Here is a 19,825-nt window from a genome sequence, read left to right as displayed (position 1 = left end):
ATACCTATATCTTCCAACAATGTCACTTGCACATCTCTACGTTGTGGGTGTTTTACTCCTTACTCAACTTCAGCTATAGGGTAATACCTATATCTTCCAACAATGTCACTTGCACATCTCTACGTTGTGGGTGTTTTACTCCTTACTCAACTTCAGCTAAAGGGTAATACCTATATCTATCTACCAACAATGTCATTGCACATCTCTACGTTGTGGGTGTTTTACTCCTTACTCAACTTCAGCTATAGGGTAATACCTATATCTTCCAACAATGTCACTTGCACATCTCTACGTTGTGGGTGTTTTACTCCTTACTCAACTTCAGCTAAAGGGTAACACCTATATCTTCCAACAATGTCACTTGCACATCTCTACGTTGTGGGTGTTTTACTCCGTACTCAACTTCAGCTATAGGGTAATACCTATATCTTCCAACAATGTCATTGCACATCTCTACGTTGTGCTCCGAACCACTCTGAAGCTGATCTAGCATGCTGGCCCGGGTTAATCTGATGTACACATTTTTACCTACTATTATCTACCCTGTGAATCTTACCTCAGATCTAAATCATCTTTTTCTTTTCCTCTAAAATGATACAACACAACATAGATTTCCTTTTGTTTCTCCAGCTTTTTTTGGCTTCTCTGTAAACAAAAACGCATAAGCCAACAAACATGAGATATTACTACAAAACATGGACAAAGAGTAATGCTATCTGCACATTGTCATCATATTTTAGTTCAAGCAGGTCCACTCTAGAGTTGTCTCCCATAGTATAGACCATGCAGGATAGTGGTCTTCTATATACCTGTACTGAAGCTGATTGATTTGATTGTTGTTTTCATGCCATACTTAAGAATATTTCTTATACGACGGCGTCCAGCATTATGGTGGGTGAAAACCGGGCACAGCCCAGGAGAAACCCACGACCATCGGCAGGTTGCTGACAGACCGTCCCACTTATGGTCGGAGAGGAAGCCAGCATGAGCTGGACTTGAACTCAAAGCGACCGCATTGGTGAGAGACTCCTGGGTCATTACGCTGTGCTAGCGTGCCAACCAACTGAGCCACGGAGGCCCCCTGACATGTTGACATACTTGATCTGTTGAACTGTTACACTCCATGATATGTTGACAGAGGCTGTTACCGAATACCTGTATGAACTGTATGGTGTAGTAAACCTGTACACTTTGAACTGCTAATAGTCGTCCCGCAAGTGGTTGGGAATATATTAGGCAGATCAAAATTCTTCTGCATAAACTGAGGGCATAACATATCACACAAAAAAACTGAAGTTTGATAGCAAAAAATGTGTTGCAAGTTAATAGATGATTATGAATAACTGGATCAAATGCAAACCCCATCAGTAAACTAAAAAACTTTAGGCCTATGTAGATCCATTGATGAGGGAAAATATTGGCTGCAAACAACACTTTTTGTCCACATCTTTCAAATGTTTCATAAATTTGATGAGTATTTTTCAGTTTTCATTCCCTGAAAGAGTTGCACAAATCACCACATAATCAATACACTGCATATTAATTCCCATCTGTTGGAACACCTGGCCAGTGAACATGAAGTCAGCAGTATTAAAATCCACACTGCAATTTTATTATGCAAGGCAATGTAACTATTTATTTGACTGCTGTTTAATGACATCCTCAAGAATTTTTCATTTTAATACATGACCTGTAGCCTGGTTTATGGGTGCAAGAAACCCTTTGCCAGGTAGCTGGCAAACCTCTCCAAGCTTCAAGTTGCGGAGAGAGCTGGATTTGAACATGCGACCTCATGGAGCATGAGCGAGGCCCCAGGCCAAAACTTGAAACACTAACCTATGTGCAGGTGTGACTTACAGGTGAGAGTGTGATGGGCGAGTCCCTGGGGGAGGGGGAATGGCTGCGGTGCTTGCTCTCTTCTATCTCCAGGGAGCTCGACCTCTTCCCTAACTTCTTCCTGTTCACAGACTGAGATAAGGAGGAGTCTGTGGGACTACTGGGGGCTGGAACGTACAACAAATTCATATATTTGCATTGTATTTTACATTAGTACATCAAAACTGGTTAAGATTAATTAGTTGACAAAATTAAAATATCTTAGTTTAGGGAATTTATTTATTTTGTTATGGCATTGAGGTGGATTATTGGCTTTTCTCAGACTGACAGAAAACGTCACTCAGAAATTTTTGTTTACAGTCTATGCTCCAATATTACTGATCTTGCTTGATTTTGCCTGGATAGCCAATCCCACACCTAGCTCTAGCTGTAATGGGTGGTTGCCATCTTTCAAATGGAGAGACAACACCAGACCAAAGGTATATATGCCTCCATAAAGCATCCCACGTGAAATTAGAAAAACATCATACCTTTTTTTTATTTATGTGATGTTGCATTTAGCAAAGTAAGCAAAATTACACAGATTGAGAAAACCCAAAGTGGCGCCCTGTTAACAATCGATCAGGTGCAAGTTACCTCTATATACCAAAAATGCAGCCATCTCAGCTTATGTCACCTAGACCCTGGTTTGCCTTTTAGCCATACAAACATGGGGTTGCTCTCAAATGCAGCTTCCCATGATTTCGTAAGAATTCCAAATTTGAAGTTGAATTCGCAAGCATGCAAGAGCAAAATTAATGGCTATGTCTGTTTAGGTCTATTTCCACCCCTCTTCCCAAATATCTCCGGTTATATTATTTGTTGTGTTACTCTGGATTCCCGTCATCGTATAAACATCCGTTTTGAAGTAGCAATTCATGTCCATAAATCCTTGACAAAGTTTAACAGCCTTAAAAACTATATAAAGAAATCTGAAAATCCACTTCAGGAACCAGTATCTTTGCTAATGTCTGTGATGACATATGCCAGCACACACAACAGTGGCCTCAAGTTTCCCCCAAATTTTAACGTGCGCATGGGAACGACAGCTTTTCGAGAGTATGACACAAAAAATCACTGAAGACATATCACTGCTTTCCTCATACAGAGGTGATAAAATTTCAGTGAAATTTAATGCTAGCCTTTATACGGGCAGCACATCAGATGTATTAATGAAAACCTGAAGCTGAATCCATTTGCACAAGAACACATATCACGCTATGCCATTTTCTAAAGATTCAAGTCAGGTAACGATTTGTTTTCAGACATAATGATTCTAAACAAGAGAATTTATGGCATCACACAAGGAATTAACAGCATTATAAAAATTTGATACTTCACCAAAATACAACATGAATACACTGAAATGTTTTATAAACTGTTCAAACAACAAACTATAAAGAACACACATTAGAGATAGATGAAAAAGACGAGGAGTAAAAATTTGTTAAAAACATACAACATTTGTTCGTGGCTATATGAATGTAAAGAATTAAGCAATGTTAAACAATTGAACTGCTTGGTCCTGAGATCCTGATTTAGCTGGATTATTCATCTATGGCTGACGCTGAATATCATATTCAAGAATATTTCACCAAATTGGTTCAAATCAGAATAAAGCAAAGTGTTTCACCTGAAAAATGCTTTAGATGAATACAATTTATATTTAAATGTACCAGTATGTGAAACAAAATCTACATGTGAACTGCATATCAACATTATTTTCACCTAGATTTTTGCCATATCTTATTTTCACAAGTCTCCTGCTATAAAATAGACAATATAGATATAAAAGTTTTAAACGGAAGTACCCTTTGTTTAAACAGTGACGTATATCTTTCTTTGAAGAAGAATATATTATGTGACACCTTGATAAAAATATGCATTGGATATTGAAATTTACTTTGGATCATTTTCAAGAAAATTAGGAAAAAAGCCTCTTGAATAGAACTTCAGATCATATCAGCATATATACCTCCATATTCGAGTGAGTGAGTGCTTGGGGTTTAACGTCGTACTCAACAATTTTTCAGTCATATGACGACGACCTCCATGTTCGAATCAACCTGGCAATTTATGAATTATTTGTCTTTCCTTGGGAATTCTAAGGATGCAGGTATTGTATTTTATAAAGTTTATCATGTGATCCAGAATATTCAATGTTTATACTTTATAGCACATAAAACTGCAGGTAAACTAGACAAAAACTTTTTCAGAATGGATAAAAATGAGGGTTAAAAAAATGATTGTTTAGTCCAGATCGCTACAGAGTGTGTGATTCGCTTTATATTTGTCATGCATGGCCTTTAATGTAATTTTAGAAGTAAGTAAGTTTAGGGCCATGAGAACTCTATGTGGTGTTGTCCATTTCGGATTTAACATGAGGCTTCGTCTGCTGTGTTTGTCCAGTGGCTAAAGCACTCGTGTGCAACGTTAGTATTAGAAAGACAACAATGTACTACACAACCCACAAGGAGTAACCCTTGCACTGTGTGTGACTAAAACAGGAACTTCTATACAGATGCTGGTACTGGAGGAATAACGACAGTTCTATCTGCATATCACATACACAGACAAAGGATGAAGAGGAAGAACATAGTTAAATGTATGGAAAACATGATTAACGCTGTTCTGCTGTCAGAGGACAAATATACATAATGATAGGTAAAATTTTATTAAGAGTTAACAAATGTGCATGCAGAGCTGATATTTCAGCTTTGGCTACAGCCTTGATTTAATCTATTAAACCTACAATTACTGTCCATGGCTTAATTTAGTCACTCATTTTGCCAGATTAAGAAAGTTCTGTTGATCTAGCTTTATAGAAAAGTGTTTTTAAGCGGTTTTACTGGTAGCAGAGTGTTAGCCTACTGGAAAATTTTAAGTTTCAACACCAAAATCAGCATTTTATGATGCACCTATTCCCGTTGAAATTTTTGAACAAATACAGCAGTTCTCTCTTGCAGCAGTCAGCATCCATTTTGTTTTGCCATGTTATAGTTACAAAAGTATACTCAAGAGCACAACACGTACACAAAACCAGACCAATAGCAAATTGTTTTATTTTCCACATCACATATACAAGTCATCAAATAACTTACAGAAGTTCTAAAAACCACACACTATGAAGATGACTGACACCACAACATATCAACATTTTGGTGTACATATATACATATAAGTGCATGATATAAACAATGAGGAAATATGAAAAAAAAAATCAGCAAATTAGAGAAATTCTACCTTGCGACCATAATGCTTTGGCACGGCCAGTAATGGAGAGAAACCTAAATAAAGTATGGCTGGTAGGTGATCCGCCGTTTTGTTCTGTGGTAACAACAGGTACGCAGAGGATGGAAAAACAAAGACAAGGTTAGGGGTTCTGGGAACATAGAACAATTGGGAAAAAGGGAACGGGACTATTCTACTATTTAAAACAATTCTTTAAGCAACAAACTAATGGGAGTAAAACGGTTTTTGCAAATAAATGTCTCAGTGACAAACTGATATGTGATTGCGAAGGTGAACTAAAGCCAAGCTACAACTTGAGTACAGTTAAGGGAACTAACATGCATATGTTCATAATTAGAAGCTATATGGGAAGATCAAATGTATGTATCTACACATTGTTTATACATTCAAAATCAAACTAGCCCCGTATTTATATTCAAATCATGTTACAAGCTGATAAATAAAGCAGCACAATAAAGCTATTCTAACGGGTCATTAACTGGAGAACACAATCAGCATGCACTGGTATAAATCCATTCTTTTCAGCCACTGCACACAACAAATCAAAGCAAACGAGATCAAAGAAACACTTTTCTACGCAAATTATACAAAAGTAAAAATTAACTACCTACTTGTTCGGCTTTTTGATATATCAGTATATTTTACTACAATAATACAAAGAGCTTTAACTATATTAACAGGAAACCCTATTGGAAGTTCCATTTCTCGTCAAATAGTGAAAAGCAAGCCGGTCTAGTAATATCAAACGAAAACAAAAATTCCAAATATCTCCGGAAATATGCTTGTAGTCAAAAAATTAAAATCTGTATTAAAATGAGCTTTGATACAGTATTTAGCTTTAATAAACCATTAGGGTTTCCCATTACATCGGTCACTATCAAGTAGAAGAGAGAGGAGTCAAGACTTAACAACGGCAAGGGAATATAAATTAATCTATACCTCCAAGACAAGTGTTTGTAAAGGAACTGCTTTTCTTTTTGGTCGTTTCATCTATAGCAAGAAGTTGCTTAGGAGGCTCTTGTGTGTCCAGGGAGAAGCTTTTCATACGCGCGTTAAGTTTCTTTCTCCGAGTCTTTGGGCTGTGTGAGGCTGTAAAATGAGTCATACACATGTAACATGAGTCATACGCATGTAAAATGAGTCATACACATGTTTCAAATGCAGCATATACAAGTCAACTAGTCTACTCTATCCCTGCAGTCATCCGAGTAGAAATGTTACGGATTAAACCTCTTGACTCTTGTAGTACAAACTACCTACATGAATAACCATAATCACCTTAAGTACACACACGTGTATTACATAAATATGATAATCAAGCTTTTGTGTGATATAAATGATCATATGAGGTGTTTAAAGGCTATATACAAGGCCAAAATACTCGTTAAAAAACATTCTGAGGTGCCAGAAGAACAGTTTTGTGTATTTTTTCACAAAACACACGAGATAAACATGTTTGCATTATATGTGTGAACGCATGATTCTACTATAATATAAACAGCAGACATACCAAAATTATATCGCTCAGCATTACACATAAATGTAATATGGGTAATGGAATTGAACTGGAATACAGTTAAGCAACAACCTTTCATGGAAACATATCTTCAATTGCATCAGTACCTTTCCTTATGCATAAACAGATATTAAACATCCACTGGAGCACATCATAACTCTGGTCTGACTCAATACAAATCAACACATAAATGTATAAAGCAAAACATCAGTTTCTTTCCAATCTGCACAGGACAAATTAAACACTGTTAATCACACACCACGTACAAAAACATTCAGAGAAGTTCCTCTTGTTTCTTGTAAAAGTTTCATGATGACAAAGTGAACAAGTCAACTACCTGTAAGGTTCATTACTACAGTTTGTCATGGTTTGTCCTTAGAGAGGGATACATGTAATATATTACAAGTACAACGGAACAGAGAATATAAATATATCATGCTACCATATCAACACCTGAAACAACAAAACAGCCAACTTTTCTCACCAACACTAACATAGTTGACTTCAAAGAACAATTGAGGAGAGTTGGTAGCGTTTGACAGAGAGAGTAGAAAATACATAATGCGGACAAGGACATTTTAATGTCACACCTTTGCACATAGCAATTCACCATGCAAGTACACCTGCATACATACATATATATATATATACATATATATATATGTATGTTATATACAACTTCTGTGAGGTGACATACAGCATGTATATAGTGGAAGAGTCAACACAAATCTGAAAGAGAGCTGTTAATTGTTATAGTGTATAAATTGCAGATGCCTGAAAATGGTGTCAGAATTGGTAAAAAGAAAAAGACAAAAAAAACAAAACATGCATTTCCCAAGAGAGGACTAAGTTTATAGTAATGAAGCTGTAAAGTTTACTTATTCAAGGTGGCTCTTTCATCAATGAATAGAAATAGAGTTGTCATTTACATGCCCAATAATCCAAGTCATAGAACTTGAGAAACATACGATGATTCATAGAACCTGAGAAACATAAGATGATTCATAGAACTTGAGAAACATAAGATGATGGACAGGTAAGATCAAACAAGGCATTGGCATGCATACTTCAAGTCTGGAAAGCATGCACCTTAAAATGAGTAACAACACAAAGAAAAAAAAATTATACCTCCTAGGCAAGTATTTGTAAAGGAGCTTTTCTTTTTAACTTCATCAAAAGCTAAGGGCTTCATGGGGTGATCATAAGCATCTACAGAGAAACTTTTGAGGCGTGCGTTCAGTTTCTTTCTCCAACTCTTGGGAGTTTCTGACACTGAAAATTCATGACAAAATGAAAAAAACTGGTGTGAACAGTGTAATAGTGCAACTAATAATGTTATTGTGTTCCAACATAGTGCATGAAGTAAAGAATACAAATGTAAATGAGTTCTATAAAAGCCCATGCATGTACTTTGGAAGAAAACTAAGTGATACTTAAATGGTAACTTACATTTGTCAAAGATTTCCATGTGCATGCTGCAGGCTTCAAAACAATCCTTCATCAAACTGTTTAACAGGTCTTTACTTCTTTAACATTACAGCAGTGTGAAAAGCATATAAAAAAAAGCATGTGAACTGAAAAGAAGTGATTTGACAGAAAGGAAATTTAAAAGGTTATAAACAAATCACAAAACAAAGACTGTGCACAACAGAAAGATTAACTACTCTATACCTGGAACACAAGTGTTTGTAAAAGAATGGCTTTTCTTTTTCGTAGTTTCATCAATTCCCAATAACTGTTTGGGAGAATCTGGCGTATCCAGTGAAAAGCTTTTCATGCGTGCATTGAGCTTTTTTCTCCAGTTCCTTGGCGTATCAGATGCTGGAATTCAATCAAAATGCTTATGAAGTATGTTGAACAACACAAAAACATGTGTACGAGACTTTAATAGTTTTCTCCCCTGGTGAAATGACAACAAACTCAATTCCACTTGCAAGGAAACTACTGGCACCCTGTTCATGTCTTGTTATGCAGGGTGGAGCAAAAGTCTGGACCCATAGGCAATTTACTATATACGAATTTACAGTTTACAATAAGTGTTCGAACTGACTTCCACCTTCTTCCAAACACTTTCTTACAACAGGAGACACATGATCTTTGCACATTTCGGAGTATAGAGTTATTCCCTCTTAACGTTTCAATTTCTTGTGTGATGTTATCTTTTAGTGCTTGTAATGTTCTTGGTTTGTTAGCATAAACTACAATTGCCTGTGGGTGCAGACTTTTGCTCCACGCTGTATACAATGTATGGAGAGATGTGGCCTATCAGCATGTAACCTCTGTAATGCAGGCCGCCACTGATCTTCTTACGCACCTGTCATCTAAAACGCTACACAGTTGCTTTACCTTCAGTACTCACACATCTGCAATACTGTATACCTGGCTTTGCAATCAATGCCGATTTTTCAGCGCGGCAAGAATGTACATGGACATCGGGCACCAAATACACCAAATTGGTTTCGTAAGTACTATGTGTACGGAGGCCTGGGATAAAATGTGTATATACTGAGCAATAGAACACCACCATGCAACTATGAAAAAGGAACACAATTTGAAGTTTTTGGCCGCAACAGAATCTCAGCTGATCTATAATCAGATCAAAGGATTCGTTTCTCACTTTCTTTTCCAGCACTACATTTGTAAACTGCTGGTGACACAAACTTTATACAGGAGAATCTATAACATACTAAACCACCATCATTAAACATTAAACCACCATCATTAAACATTAAACCACCATCATTAAACATTAAACCACCATAATAACCATATACAAGTAACATGTTGAATTATGGTTATAATTATCTGAAAAAGAAGAATGGTTAACTAGTGAAGACCGATCTACTTCTTACAAGCTCAAATATTCATTCAGACATTTTGACGTCAGACTAATCTATTATGCCTCTTTTCAAGGCCTCTCAAGGCCCTATACAGGTTGTTATTAGGGATTTCAAGGACCTGATTTTTCTTCTTCTGATATTCTAGGGCTTTCACAGTTTTTCAGAATTGTCATCTAATCCAGGCACTGCATCAAGATGTTCCAAATGTGTTTCATGTCTTAGTTTTTTGATGTAAACTTATATCAAGGATATTGGATATTATGGTTACCCCTTTATCATGCATGTACTGACCAACCTAAACATTATGCATAATAGGTCAATATGCCTCAGCACTTACTTGTAAGAGGCAGTTCTCAACAGTCAGCTTTCCCTTAAAATCTGACATTATCTGACCATGGTCAATTTTATGAAGCTGACAAAAGCCTTGCATTTCAGCTGAGCCCAATCTCTACATCAGTGATTTGCATCACAACACAGAGTCTCTCAGGGTATATTACCTCTATTTATATTACCGTACATGTTCAGTATGTAACACACTGACAGACTCAGATCATACGTACAGCTGTAAATGCATGTAACCCGGCAGCAATGAGACACATAGGCCCCACATCCACATACATGTACCTGGCAGCTATGAGACACATGGGCCCCACATGCACATACATGTACCCAGCAGGTATGAAACACATGGGCCCAAAATGAACATACATGTACCTGGCAGCTATGAGACACATATGCCCCATATGTACATACACTGTACATGTATCTGGCAGCTATGAGACACATAGGCCCCACATGCACATACATGTATCTGGCAGCTATGAGACACATAGGCCCCACATGAACATACATGTATCTGGCAGCTATGAGACACATAGGCCCCACATGCACATACATGTATCTGGCAGCTATGAAACACATGGGCCCCACATGCACATAAATGTACCTGGCAGCTATGAAACACATGGGCCCCACATGCACATACATGTACCTGGCAGCTATGAGACACATGGGCCCCACATGCACATACATGTACCTGGCAGCTATGATGTTACTTCTGCTGTAATTGAAAGATGTATTAAAGGAATAGATAAGAATGGCTGCACATCACTGTAAAGTTGAATGCAGGAAGTGTGTACTCAAATCTGTTCTCTTAACCGCATCATCAAACAGTGGAATTCTCTGTGACATATGTACAGCCAAGCAATAACAAGGAAGACATCCATGAGTAACTATGAAATGCAAATTTATTCAATGTATATGTCTTTCAAAAGCATCAAATAAAGACAATAAAATTAAGACAAATTCATAATTAGAATCAAAACTCAAGTTCAGATCAGACTCATTTATTTATTTCTTTACTTATTTATTTGATTCATGTTTTGCTCCGTATTCAAGAATATTTTGCGTATATTACTGCAACCACCACGATGGTGGGAGGAAATTGGATGGAGTTTGGTGGAAACTCACGATCATCTGCAGGTTGCAGTCAGACCTTCCCACATACAATCGAGAGGAAGCCAGCATGAGCTGGACTTGAACTCACAATCACCACACTGTTGAGAGGTTCCTGCGTCATTGAGCTGCACCAGGGTTTCTGACTCTGCATGGATGGACATGTGTATTACGTTTAACATTTTATCTATCAAAATTGCTGAAGCTCAGAACTGGAAACAAGTTCCGACTACAAGTGTACGGTATTTCATGCTTAAAACAGCTTCACAGCCAGGTAAAACTTTTTACTTATTTATCAGCTTGACAAATTGAAAAGTGCAGAAGGGAGCACTGTAACGATTCCTTGTGAAAGTCAATCAAACTATAAGAAAAATGTAAGTTTGGTTATCAATGTTGCAACACAAGAGCTTGTATTAAGATTTAAAGGGTGGCAACAACATACAACCAGACTCACAACCACTAATCATATACACATGATCAAATGGTTGAGTATGCAGGGCCAGGTGTTTAATTGCTCAATTTAGTTAAGCTCTTGCATAAGTTTGGGAAAAGGAATGAGTGTACCATGTAGAATACACGAACATGTATTATTATTATTATTTTAGAAAAAAGCAAAAATACATCAAATACAAAAATGATGTTCGTTATTAAATTATTACTTTAAATGGATAGAAATGTATAAAAGCTAACCTGATTTTAATTCTCAACCCATAACTTTGATGCTGTGTTCCGTAATTATAATATAATGTTTTACTGTCATCCTTTGACCTTTTCACAAGTTTGCGAGGTGTTTATTCAAGCATATTTCGAGGGCATTATTCTGTGTAGACTGATAAAATTATCAGTTGGCCAAAACTCGACCAGTGTAGTTTTGTATCCAAAATGAAATTTAAAGAGTGTATAAATCACTCTAAAATTTGCTCTTTCATATGCCAAAAGGTTGAGGATTTGGAGTATTTCTACACATAAACAAATAAAATGCAAATAAGCTGTACATTAATATAGGTAAACTCCATTTAGATGGAAATAATTCAGGCTTGAACCACAGGTGTGCCACTACAGATTGGTATTTTCCTTTTTTTCAAATCATGTTGCATCAATTATCTGAATGAAATCTACCTTAAAACACACCACTATCAACTGGACAACATGTTTTGCTTGTTAAAACAGTGTTTTAAAAGACAAAGCTTATTATACATTCAAAAATCATGTTGGTGTAAAGTTAACACAATGGAATGAGGTTTATTTAATCGGGCTTATGGGAATGAGGTACAGTAAAACACATGTAGTTGCTCAATAGTAATACCGGGCTGCCTATATTATGCCTATACTGGATGTATAAACAAAACACATTCTATGTTGTATTCAATCTTTCAAGCTGTTTATCTCTCCAAATACTCTGCTGTGTTTGGGTCAAAATACATGAGCCAGTTTGTGTTCAATAATGTAAGTATTATGGGGATTTTGTAGTCTCAATAACTCGAAATACAGATCGACAAAACAGAACTTCAAGGCTATGAGATAAAAACTACATATGTACACTGTTCTGAAGGAATTGGTTGTTGCACACTTTTTCCCCCCAACAATATTTAAAGCTACAAAAGATGAACAACTTTAAAGTTAGTACATCAACTTGTGCATCATCCATTTTTCCCTTCAAACCTCAAATGCCTCACTGCCTGTTGTGAAAAGGTTATGAACAGGATAAATTTGATCGCTACTGAAATCACAGACACATTATATAGGTAAATTGAATGTTCTACCTGACTAACTTAACCATCACATCCTCAACAAATGATCATATATGTGGATCATTGCTTACCCGTTGGCATTCCTTTGAAACTGAATAACATATATACTTACACTTCTGGCCATTCTTTACAATAAATTTACCATATAGTTGTGACTCGATTTCAACAGCAAATGTCATAGTGCCTGCACTATTACCCCCAAAAAAGGGGATTATTTACAGTATTTACAGTTAATTATCAAAGGCCACTACTGATCATGGCTATGTAGTTATATACACTGGAACTTTATCAAAAATACAAATCAGATCTACTCTGAAGAAAAATACATGTTTTAGGACTTATCAGTACAAACACAACAATTTGTTTATATTACCACACCACAAACTTTTTAACTCCAGATCAACAGGACTTATTATAATAAAAAAATGAAAATGAACAATTGCTAGGTTTATGAATGGACTAATAGTTACATGGTGCACTCCATGAAACCTACAAACATGAATAAAGTATAAGCTGTTCTGGAAGATTCCTCCCTCATCTGTAGGAATCCTTCCCTTGACAACTGTTAGCTAGGCCACAAACACTGTCCAGGTGGAACTTTTTGTCAATCCAACAGCATGGTTTTCCTTAATGACCAAGTAATGGGGGCATGAGAGATTTCGCCTAAAAACTCATGCAGCTCCCCAAAAAAACGTCATGCCGTAGACTCCATCACAAAACCAAATTCTTCCAACTTCTCTGATCAAAACTGTAAAATGTAAATAAAGCCATTTTGGCAAAGCCTTTATTTTTGCACTTGCTTGACACATATTCATGAGGGAGTTATGGGAAACCCCTGTCCTGCCACTATGTACATCATCCAATGATGAGCACTGAAGTGGGGAACCAATATGCTCAACAACTGTTCAAGACATCACATAATGTACTCCAGCAGTGAGAAATTATCTCAAAACACACGGTCAAAAGCACTATAGCTCTTTTTGGTTGGGCTTGTCATCTTGTAGAAATACTTGAACTCTCCTCCTAGACTCTGAGCCACAAGATCGTGCATTCCTGGGAAGCAATGAGAAAATCAGGACTTTAACGGTGAACTCCATTGTTTCCATTCAGTCACCGGGTATCATCTTGAGAGTTAGGATCTGGCAGTGCCATGCAGCAATACCATCTCACAGCCAATCAGTGAATCCAGAATAGATTGTTAGCGGTTAATGTAGTCTACAGGATCAGAATCATCTTCCAAGTTGTCCATTAGCCATTGTTAGTGGAGAAGGGGTTAGAGGAATGGTTTTTCATGACACAAGCTTGGTTTGAGGACATGGGACATTTCACAAGGCTCTCACACACATGCCAATTCCTGTGTCACATCTTGTATTTATGCAGCTACATTTGTAGTTATACATCCTGAACTTCCCAAACCACTAATTATATGGACACACACATTTAATGAATATGTAGATGTCTTTACTATATTGATTGTAAAGGGTGGAGAGGAAAGTTAACATGTATCAGGTAGGCAACCTATACCTTCTCGGTACTTCTGTGCACATGTATATACTTTAAAACAGCCTTATTATCTGTTAAGGAAATCTGAGAATCCGTTTGTGCAGAGACTGCCGTGTACACAGGTCATATACAGGTCACGATGATTTCCCAGTAATGAAAAAGTGAATGAAACGACAACAATACAAAAGCTTATTCTACATATTAATATTTCCGCCAATGTTTACAACATTTACCTTTGAATTTCAATCCTTATTTGTGTTTAATCAAATGGTTGTAATTTTTGTCAGGTTTATTATCTGTAGGAAACCACATTAATTAACAAGGCTTCAGTACAACACCATACCCATCATTTCTTTTACACTGATGCACTAAACCCACCGTTGCAAAATTATCAACATATGTTTGAAAAACTACTTACTGTAAAATAGTGTTTATGCCTTAATTTATGTATAAAGTTACATGTAGGGAGTTCATCTTTGGTACCGTAAATGTCTGTGTGCATCACAGGTAAGAACTAATCCTTTAAAGCCCCATCCAGACTGTCCAACACTGACTCAACAGCAAGTTGAATGCTGTTGAGGTAAGTTGAGTGTCCCGTCCACACTACAGATTAGATGGGTCAACATTGCCTAACACTGTTGTCGAGTGCGGAGCTCTGTTTACGAAACTTTGGATAAAATGGAGGGAAATTTCCATCTTTCTCTCCAATGCATGAGACACAATTATTGTCTTTTGTCCCTGTCTTTGTAATCTTTAGAGAGCGTGTTGTACAGGCAAGGGTATTTTTCATACTCCTGTACAACGAAACTGTCTCATCGTGAGACCAGTTTCTCTCTCATTTGGTGCCACCATTTTGCCCAGGTCACATGCCTTACGACAGTCATGTTATTTCCACACGCCTGCTGATTGGCTACTTTCACTCAACATGACTCAACCTGTTGACAAAACATACACAAGCACACTTCCCATTCAACAAAGTTGGATAGTGTTGAGTGTTGTTGAAAGAAGCTGAAGAACAAGTCCAGACTACTCAACATGACTCAACTTGTTGACTCAACTTCAACTCGACTCTTGTTGAGTCAACAAAAGTTGAGTGATGTTGGATAGTCTGTACGGGGCTTTACATCTAGGTGGTCTTTAATCTATGATTCAGTTAGAACCAATGATGATACTTTGGTTCTCACACCTATAGCAGTCTTCATGCTGATCACTAAAGCCAAGTTTAGGTCCTGGTTAACCACACACTGGAGGTGTTCAGGTAACATACTGTGCTTGTAACAAAAAACTATACTTATTGCTGTAGACAGAGATGGGTTTGGAATAATGCCTTCTGACAAACCTCCAGCTACAGTATGACAGTCCATATCAATCAAAGCCTCAGAACTGACAAATAACCAAAATCCAACTGTTTAACTATTACTATTTTTATGACAGCAAGGTTTTGACTCAATTCCAATCAAACTGAAGCACCAGTTTCTTATTGCTTCGTCGGCCTACATATATACAGTTCAAAAAATCAATTAAAAGAAAATAAGAATTTTGTGTCATATTTAACATTACCATTGGAAGTATTAATTAGCATGATGATATGTGGATATCTGGGCCTGATTCATCTGTGCTTGTCCCTTGGTAAGCTGTACAAAAAATTTCATCCAAATTGTTGCATAACACTTTCAGTAAAGTTGCTGACAGGCAGACAAATGAATAAAAACATAACCTGCTTGGTGCCGAAGATTAAATTGAACCTGTAAATGATGCGATTTATGACCAGGCATTCAGAGAATACTAGTGGCTTGCCTGATTGAGCAGTTTGTAAAACCGCATAAAGTTCGGTTTTTGATCTCTAAGCCAAGAAACAAGCAGAATGATTGATACTGCCAAACACAGTTATCATCCTGTAATTATATAGTGCTAAGATCTTGTCATTAAATAAACAAGAAAGACCAAAATAATTATACTGTCACAACTAGGACTGTTTATCGTATGCGTAAGGATTGCAAAGCAGTGACTTCACATGATATGCTGTTGTAAATCATAGTGGTGGTAACAAACCTTGTGGGGAGTTAGTGCACAAATTTAGCGCAGAAGTCTTTGATATGCAAATCACAAACTCCATCTGGCAGTCCTTGTACTATGGGTGGCAATTACAACCATGTGAACAGATGAGCAAAATGTTGAGCAATGAGGTAAAAGACTTCCTTGGTCTTTGATATGCAAATCGCTACTGATCATTGGCTATCTGTGTACTATGGGTGGCCACTGTATGCCTATGACTGGCCAAAACTTTTAACCAAACTGGACATCGACACTGTCACCGCCACCACCAGCATCTGATACCCCTCTCTCAACACCTCTCCTTACCTCGTAAGACCAGCTAATATAAAGGTATGATTACAGTTTCAGTTCACTATGAGTATTTTAAGATATCCTCAAATCTGACATGAAGACTCGAATGATGTTTATAATAGGATAATATTATATATTTAGGATAACCTCAAATCACCAAAACATTTGAACACCTTCCCCTAGCTAGCTCATGTGTTAGGCTTATGTAGATAATGTTAACCAAACCCTTTTTTCTGTATCTTACTACCAACAGCATGGAATGAATCAATAATATGCAATAAATACAGGTTAGATTTTACTTTCTAGGTAGTGTAAGATTATTTGCATATACCAGTATGTGCATAAACCTCTGAGTTCACGTACATGTGTAAATGCTCACTATAATAAACACATTGTAAAGCAGGCATTATGCAGCATTTAGTTACAATCTTTAATGTTAAGTAGAAAATGTTGGACTAAACATACTTATCTGCTCTCACGCAATAGCTTTGGCACCTGAATTGTTCCAGTACATTAACCTTATCTCAGAGTAACTAAAAGCAGATGTTGCCAGCTGATACACATGGTCTAAAGCTTGCCAGATAAATCCTAAACAAACATGTTAAAACAGACATATCTTTGTATTACCACGACTATGAATTGCTGTGCTGTTTCTTACTTTTCCTAGGATTTTTCTATCACCTAATTGACCTTCATTTCTATTATAAGTACCAATTTATTGCCTTACTTACAGAAATACCCAACATCTTGAATTTTCTGCATGAATACTGCCTGTGTTACTCAAAATGTTGTGCGTCCACAATATGCATGTGGTGGTCTGATCATCAAGGTACTGAACACACAGCAGAGACAAACTCTCCATACAGCATATATATAAATGAAGCTGGGAGCAAAAACGGAGAAGAGATGATGTAAAAACTACTATGGTTATTGCACAAGTGTTCCGAGGATAGACAAAGCAGCTGGCGGCTGCGAGTTTTCTTCAGTTCCTTCCACATTCAGTCTGTGCATCGAGACTGCTGTTATAATGAATGATTGACAATGCCTCTTTGTAGGAGATTCCCCCATATCGTGGTGATATGCTGATTGAATGTATATACACGTAGCCTTACTAAGCATGTTCTAATGCGGTTGCTGTGAGTTCAAGTCCAGCTCATGCTGGCTTCCTCTTCGGCCATATGTGGGAAGGTCTGCCAGCAACCTGCGGATGGTTGCGAGTTTCCCCCCCGGCTGAGCCCGGTTTCCACCCACCATAATGCTGGCCATCGCCGTATAAGTGAAATATTCTTGAGTACTGCGTGAAACACCAATCAAACAAATAAATAAAATAAATACTAAGCATGTTGAATGTATACGCATATTAACATCTTCAGCATGAATCCTGCTGAATGTACAATTTTGCTATACATGCATCTCTAGCCATTTTCAGCCATATATAAAGTATATAATGTATACTTTATATACTGCAGAATGAAAATATTTTGCTCAAAAATGAGCAAAGTTCTACTTGACCTTGCTTACAGGCACAAAGTCAGCAGATTATCATACATGCCAATCAATGGTAGTACATTACTGGGCTACTCAGACTGTAAACTATATACCTATCATAGATTTATCAGGGTGCCCCATTTCAATTTTTTCTCCCATCTTCCCAATCTTGGATCTTTCCCATGTTAAGGTTTCCCACAATGAGTGTCTAAACTTGGCTTACACTACAAGTTATGTCTTATTAATGAAATCCATTATGACACAACAGATAATAAATGGGGATGCTACAACGATTTGATAAAAAATTCACACCAAGCATTATCAAGCATCATAAAAATATAATGTAATATTAATGTAATTTAAGAAAATATGCGCATGCAAGAAAAAGTCTTGTCAACAATAAGAGGAATTGTCACATGCTCCCCCTTTTGTAAATTGTGTGCACTGGGAAAGTGTCATAAGGCATTAAAACAAATACGTTACAGCCTGTTAGAGAAAAATATATATGTGTATTCATTAGCAACAATGGGTGTCACATAATGAACAACTCACAAATTTGTTATCAGAGCAGGGTGATTCATAAATATAACATAATTTTCATCTCGATGCAATTTAATAATTCAGAAAGCAATTATGAAAACAATTGTTATTTTATTATTTTTTTCAGCGTATCACACACATGCAGGTTCACTTCTACACAATCCCGGTGAAAAACCACATATATGTCATTCATCAATTTCAATACAATCATAATTTCTGCAGTCTTTAAATTTTGGTTTTGGAAATACAAAAAAAACTGTACAACAGGCTATATCACATAAATTTCATTTGCTGCATAAAAAGTGGTGAATCTCCTACAATTTACAACATCAATACTGCATTTCATACATGATAATGCATTCATCTTAATACATATCTGTAATATGTATACATTTCTGGATTTAGTATACAAATATACTGACATTAGCAACATCACCATATACTGTGTTCATTTGCTTTCATTTGGGCAAAATTGTAAAGTCTATCACTGTGCTTCACAAATTTCTGAAACATATAAACTAGTATACACTTCAGCACTAGTTACCAGAACCATTAAGTTACTTCTTTGTAACTGCAAAAAAGTTATTCCTTTGAGCACAATGAAGTGGATGCATCACTGACATACATATCACAAATTTTTACCATAGATTTTTCCTTTCCAGGTTGAGCAAATTTCATACATAGAAATGCATCAATACCGCTGGTATGAAATACTTGTGTTCACCCCCCCCCCACCCCGCCCTACACAGTGTATACAGATGAGGTATCAAGTCAGTTTACCTGAAGATGAAGGGCTTGAGCTCTGAGAGGTGTTTCCCCCACACTCTATCCCATGTTTGTGTCCTGAGCAGGTTGTATTGGTACATGGTTTCCCCGAGCTGCCCGCCTTGGGCAAATCTGCTGCACATTTTAACAAGCTGTACACAGGATCGATCTCGTGAGCTGCAACAGATGTAAGAAGAAGAGAAAGATCACCACTATTGCGTAGCACTATGAATCAACACGTCTATTTGTTTATTTATTTGATTGGTGTTTTACACCGTTCTCAAAAATGTTTTACTTACACATGTATGATAACCGCAAGATAATTTCAATAATGCCATGGTAACCAGAATTATCGGGGAAGGAAATTGGGCAGAACCTGGGGAATCCCACAACCAGCCGAACATTACTGGCAGACATTCCCACATAGGGCTGGAGAGAAAGCCAGAGCATAAGCTGGACTTGAACACACAACACCACATTGCTGAGGAGTTAAT

General features: G+C 37.0%; 1 protein-coding gene across 2 annotated transcripts in view; it reads right to left on the bottom strand.

The window, feature by feature from the left end:
• The window catches only part of LOC135466306 (uncharacterized), a 161,699-nt gene that overhangs the window by 7,152 nt on the left and 134,722 nt on the right, over nucleotides 1-19,825 (bottom strand). The window contains exons 14-19 of one of the 2 annotated variants that reach the window (XM_064743726.1): nucleotides 19,347-19,508; nucleotides 6,066-6,216; nucleotides 5,291-5,314; nucleotides 4,824-4,834; nucleotides 1,858-2,003; nucleotides 557-645 (exon numbers count right to left, since the gene is read on the bottom strand). In XM_064743726.1, the coding sequence (XP_064599796.1) occupies nucleotides 557-645; nucleotides 1,858-2,003; nucleotides 4,824-4,834; nucleotides 5,291-5,314; nucleotides 6,066-6,216; nucleotides 19,347-19,508 (583 nt within the window). Of the gene's footprint in view, nucleotides 1-556; nucleotides 646-1,857; nucleotides 2,004-4,823; nucleotides 4,835-4,923; nucleotides 6,217-8,314; nucleotides 8,465-19,346; nucleotides 19,509-19,825 lie in introns of those variants that run through there. The other variant, XM_064743725.1, reaches the window with a different exon arrangement.

Source organism: Liolophura sinensis, chromosome 6, assembly GCF_032854445.1.
Source record: "Liolophura sinensis isolate JHLJ2023 chromosome 6, CUHK_Ljap_v2, whole genome shotgun sequence".
In the NCBI taxonomy this organism is placed as follows: domain Eukaryota; kingdom Metazoa; phylum Mollusca; class Polyplacophora; order Chitonida; family Chitonidae; genus Liolophura; species Liolophura sinensis.
The sequence above is the reverse complement of the archived record's forward strand: the minus strand, read 5'-3'. Positions and strand labels throughout refer to the sequence as shown.